This window comes from Lathyrus oleraceus, chromosome 5 (assembly GCF_024323335.1).
Source record: "Lathyrus oleraceus cultivar Zhongwan6 chromosome 5, CAAS_Psat_ZW6_1.0, whole genome shotgun sequence".
Lineage (NCBI taxonomy): Eukaryota > Viridiplantae > Streptophyta > Magnoliopsida > Fabales > Fabaceae > Lathyrus > Lathyrus oleraceus.
In genome coordinates, this window is record NC_066583.1 from 18,869,805 (window position 1) to 18,875,559 (window position 5,755).

The 5,755-nt window shown below is 33.6% G+C and overlaps 2 protein-coding genes across 2 annotated transcripts; both read left to right on the forward strand.

Moving 5' to 3' along the window:
- The first annotated feature begins 258 nt into the window (after positions 1 to 258).
- LOC127087036 (L10-interacting MYB domain-containing protein) lies at positions 259 to 3,842 on the forward strand. Its single transcript, XM_051027874.1, has 2 exons — positions 259 to 712; positions 3,073 to 3,842. Exons 1-2 carry the CDS (start codon positions 389 to 391, stop codon positions 3,625 to 3,627), a joined length of 879 nt encoding a protein of 292 aa, XP_050883831.1. The 5' UTR covers positions 259 to 388; the 3' UTR covers positions 3,628 to 3,842.
- Positions 3,843 to 3,922: 80 nt separating this feature from the next.
- LOC127078495 (uncharacterized) lies at positions 3,923 to 5,310 on the forward strand. The gene is made up of 4 exons (XM_051018946.1): positions 3,923 to 4,240; positions 4,383 to 4,614; positions 4,693 to 5,162; positions 5,284 to 5,310. The coding sequence occupies exons 1-4, from the start codon at positions 3,923 to 3,925 to the stop codon at positions 5,308 to 5,310; spliced, it is 1,047 nt and encodes a 348-aa protein (XP_050874903.1).
- The last annotated feature ends 445 nt before the right edge of the window (positions 5,311 to 5,755 follow it).

A 5,755-nucleotide genomic window follows, 5' to 3' on the forward strand; every position in this document is an offset into this window, starting at 1 on the left:
ACTATCATTCTACTATCATAGCAATTCTTGGTTGTAGGGAATTTTTTGTATTAATTAGTTCTTAACAGGTTTGAGATTTTGAAAAAGCATGAAGAATAATAGCTATCGTCCGTATTTTGCTGCGCCAGACTCCTCCTCGACCAGGCCTGCCTCTTCCTCGATTGCACCTACTTCTATTGGGGCACCTACCATTGCTGCACAGGTAACAAACTCTCTGTTTCTATGCCATGATAATCTTGTATGTTCTTCAAATTTTTGAATAATTCATTTGTTGAGAAATAGTTTTCATTGGACTTGAGGCAATAAAATATGTTTATGTTTTTTATTCTTGCGAATGACTATGTGTGATTTTATTTTAGATTTCCTAAGTTGCTTATTTTTATGATAGATGGCAACTAATGTTGACATTAGTGACTCAAAGCTTTGGCCTGATTTTGTAACTAAAGCTTTCATTGACATTATGGTTGATGAAGTTACAAAAGGAAATATGCCAAATGGTGTGTTTCATAATAGAACATGGACCTCAATGACTACTAAGTTGAGTTCCATAACTAATCGATCATTTAAAGCCGGACAACTAAAGGCAAAAATGCATAGGTTGCGGGCCATGTATCGTGAGTTCTATTCACTCTTGCAAAATACCGGATTTGGGTGGAATGCAGAAACAAACACAGTTACTGCAAGTGAAGAGGTCTGGAGAAATTATCTTAAGGTATGTTGCTTATAATTTTACTCTAGTGATTTTCATAATATACATATCTTACATACGACATGATGCATTATATTACTCTAGTGCTATAATGTGTTCATTCCCACAAGCAACTTTTACTACAACGTGACCATGAAAATCCCAAACCGGCGTTGGAGTGAAATTGCTTACTATTGAGAATATACCGTCTTTGCTTTGATTAGGACAATTTCCCCACATCCATAGGGCTCCAAGATTGTCAATAGAAAGTGACATCATTCCTCCTGCTTTGACAGAAATTATTTGTAGCCCGGATAGGAGTGAAAAGATAATTACAATGAGGTGGATAACCATGAAGAGGAGCACTTCCTTGTGAAAAACCTTAAGGGCCTTGATAATGAGCATGAGCAGAAATTCAGTTAGGTCAGTCGTTTGTGTGAATTAGTCTCATGAACAAATTTGGTTAGAGTATTAACTCTGTTAGTTTGCTGTTGGTGAATTAAAATTCTAACAGTTGGTGATGTTAATAGTTTGTTTGAAGATTGATTGAACTGTTATAGGGAAAGGAAATTGGAAAAACCAGTTAGGGACTAGATATGTTAGTTATATTGAACTGTTAGAATTAGTTAATTGATGTTATGTTTAAACTGAACTACTATGAATTAGAAGAAGTTAGTAGTGTAGGTTGTCAGTGCTTTGAAAGTAGTTGTGGATTGTTAGTTTGAAACAAATAGTAAAAGTTAGTTTAGTTTGTTAGGTTTTTAACTAGACTGTTAGTAAGTGTTAACGCTTGAATCAGTTAGAAGTTAGGAGGTAAGTTAAACGGTTAGGATTGTTAGTTATGGATTGTTATATGAATTTGTGAAATCAGTCACTGCTATGTTGATTAGTAGTAATGAGAAAATTATTAGTGAATTTGTGTTATGCTATTAGTAGTTAGTGATGGACTATAATGTCAACTGAAGCTTTAAACTAAAGTTAGATTTTAATTGGATTGTAAGTTAGTATTAGGTTATTGGTTAGTTGAGTGATTGAAAAAAATAGCTAGGTCTGATAGCAGGAGCATGAGCAGGTGTTTTGAAAAGGTACAGTTAATTCATCAGAGGTAGAAGCAATGATAAGCATCATGGAAGGAGAGCATATCAATTTGTGGTTTAGGCTGTGTAAGATTGATGGAGGCTACGTCAAGTTGCACCTTCTTTTTGAACTTTGAGAGGCGCATATCATGCACAATTAGTCATAATTGGAACGGGGTTTTTACAATACCAAAGCTTTTTCAAGTTCTGATATGTGAAACCATTTAGCTCCTGTATTAGGCAAAACACTGTCTCTAACACTGTTTTCAACTGACCTGTGATAAAGATTTTCCCTTCTCATCTTATCCCATTTTTTATACATAATAATCAACACAAAATCAAGAACAACACCAACATAAACACCGTTACCCGTAGTTGTGTTCGAATTAACCGGATTCTTAAATATGTCGTAGTCGATTGGATATGTTCTTGGTGGCGGTTTTCTATCGAATGTGTTTTTCAGTTTAAACTTTAATGATCCTATGTAAGGTGTAACTGGTAATGTTAATGAAACATTGTTGATAGCCCATTTAGTGAAATTACCGATCAAGTTTTGTGTGTTAAGGAGGAGAATTTTCTGGTTTGAATATTTTGGTGGCTGCGGTGTTCCCATTTTGGAAATGATTTGTTTTGTGAAGGCTTTGCTACGGTTGAAATCGTTCCATAATGGAGTTACTGGCGGTGGTGAAGTTAGGAAAACGGAGGCGGAGATTGTTTTGTAGTTGAGGAATGTTAAGGCTTGTGATGTGTTTGGTTTTCTTCCTCTGACGCCAATTGAGAGCCAGTAGTTTTTGTTTGGGTCTTGATCTGTTGTGAGAAGAACTGAATAGGTTTCGCCGGAGTAGATATCGATGTCGTCGACGGCGAATGGGTGCACGTAGTTTCCATCTGCTTCCACTACAATGAGCTTGTGATTCTGCAAGAAGAGAAAGTGTGGGGTAATGTTATTTGATGAAAGAATGATGACCCTTTTGATGACCCTTTTGATGAAAGTGGCATACCAAGTATACAAGCAGCTGCAGCAGGATCTGTAGGACCAAACTGATTCACAATACCAATAGCATACAAAATTGAAAAGTAAAAGCACTTGGTTGAATTTTTTGGATCAATATCTGCAAGCAGAGAAGTTACTTTGAAACCAGCATCAGTACACATGCTACAAGTGGTTTCAGATTTCATATCACCATTAAATTCCTGTGATAAAACATTTTATTGTTTGTTTAACAATTTGATCACAATGCATTTACTGTTTGTTAAATATAGTTATAATATTTTGAAAGTTTTTAATCTATTTGCAATTGATTTTAGGTACATGATAAAGCTTCTCAATTTCAAAAGAAAGGGTGTGATCATTATAAGTTGTTGGAAATCATATTCAACAAAAATAATGCAACTGGAGTACTTCATCATTCATCTACTCAAGACCCTCCAAATACAGATGAAGAAAATGAGCTTGACAATCAATACCTTAACAATGGGAGTGCGAGTCATGTACGTGTTAATGGTGATAGTTCAGACGACGATCTACATGAAGTTGAGCACATCACACGTAGTGGAAAGAGACAATTTCAAGTACGATCCAAGAAAGAGTCTACATCACATATGATGGGAGAGGCACTTTCGGCATGGGCTAAAGCATCTTTGGCAAAAGCTGAGAGGTATAGGGATAGGAGTGTGGAGGCTACTTCACGTGTAACATCAGACTGCTCTCTTACTAAGTGTGTGACTGTTCTGGATGAGATGGAAGACATTCCACATGATGCATATGGAAAAGCTTTGGAAAAGTTTATGAATCCTGATTGGAGAGAAGTGTTCATCGCCATGTCTGTTGAGAGGAAACGTGGATGGGTACTTAGACTTTAAGGATAAAGTCTTACTTAAACTTATGGTGATAGTAATGAGACATACTTCTCTTAGTACTTTGTTTATTATTTTTATGATTGTGTATTTTGTTCTGTTTGCTGACAATTGTTTGTGTTTTTATGCATTATTTTGAATTTTATAGTTATGTTATAAAACCTTTTTATTGAATGTACCATTCTTAAAGTTTTGTTATTAAATTGTATGACAGGTTCTAACCAGAATTGATATTGATGAAAGTGATGATTCTACTTCTGATGCAAGTGATGATGAATTCGCATAATTTCTTTTTAATAGTATGATTTATAATTATCATCAGAAATACTTTAACAAAGCAAAGGTGTTGACATCTTCGTTGACTGGTCGTGAGTTTGTTGCTGAAGTATTAAATGGATCTGGAACAAGTTGTTTTGATTTATTTCGAATGAAGAAAGAATGTTTTATTAATTTCTGTAATGAATTGAGGGAGAAGAACTACTTATGTGACTCAAGAGATGTGCTTGTTGAAGAGAAGGTTGCTACATTTTTATTCATAATTGGTCATAATGTTCGTCATAGAGTTGCTTCAATCCGCTTTCAACATTCCACTGAAACAATATCACGCAATTTTAAGGAGGTATTAAGGGCAGTTTGTCAAAATACTATCCTTGGTTTAAGGTATGCACATAATTCATATTCTTCTATTGTAGTTGTATATTTATTTCAACATAATTTGATTATGGTTTACTTATTCATATTATTTGGGTTATGTCTTAAAGAATTGCATAGGTGCGATTGACGGTACACATATCAGTGCATCGGTTCCTGCAGAAAAACAAATTTCATGTAGAGATAGAAAGGCAACAATCACACAAAATGTCATGTGTGCTTGTGATTTTAACATGATGTTTACGTATGTATATTCGGGATGGGAAGGAAGTGCACATGATTCAAAGATTCTTTTGGATGCAATTACAAATCAAAATGCTGAATTTCCTTGGCCACCTAGAGGTAAGTCATGGTATCAACATAAAATTATGTTCAATGAAATTAACAAAGTTGAACTAACATATATTTTATTTGATGAAGGTTTCTTTTATCTCGTTGATTCTGGGTATCCATGTATTGGAGGTTTTCTTCCCCCTTATAGGGGTGAAAGGTATCACGCACAAGAATATAGAGGTCAAGGTAGACAACCCAGAAGTCCAGAAGAGTTATTTAACTACAGACACTCGTCTCTAAGGATGACAATTGAGTGTTGTTTTGGGGTGCTGAAAAATAGATTTCCTATTTTAAAGTTGATGCCTCCTTATAAGCCTTCTAGGCAACGACTCATAGTTATTGCGTGTTGTGCTATTCACAATTACATACGCAAGTGGAATTTACCGGACGAGTTGTTTAGGATATGGGAAGAAATGGATCCTATCGAACTTGAGGGAATACAAGAAGGTCCTATCATAGAAGGAACAAGTTCCAATGTCGACAACTTAACAAGGTTATCTAATGAAGGTGCAGCTGAAATGACAATGAAGAGAAATCATATTAGAGATGAGATGTGGGTACACCGTAGCAATTAAGTGAATTAATTATCTCTATGTTACATTTTCATACAAGCAACTTTGAATTTTAGTGGTTATTTCTAAATACTTATGTTAGTTTGATTTCATATGTATGTTTCAGATATTGATATACGCTATAAAATTTTGATAACTTTTGTGTGAACAAGTTATTAACTTGACTCTAAAAAGGAATTAAATCATATATTTAATCATAAAAAGTTTCTATTTCGATTTTATTTAGTAATAAAATTTACACTTGTATATTTAAATATGAGTCATTAAAAAATTAATTATTATTTATTAAAATTCTTTTTCATTTTATATTAGTTAAAAAAGTAATTTTTAAAAATTGAGTTATCATTTTTTATTTTCTCATTTCTAAAACAGTTTTTAAAAATAATTTACCAAACAAATATTTCTACTTTCTCATTTTTAAAACAGTTTTGAAAAGTCATGTTACCAAATGAATTTTTTAATAGTTCTCTTCTTAAAAATACTTTTTCAAAATAATTTTATAAAACATATTTTAAAAAGTGAAAAGCAAAACTGATTCAAACGGGCCCTTAAAGTCTTTAACTTTAGAAAATTAATTT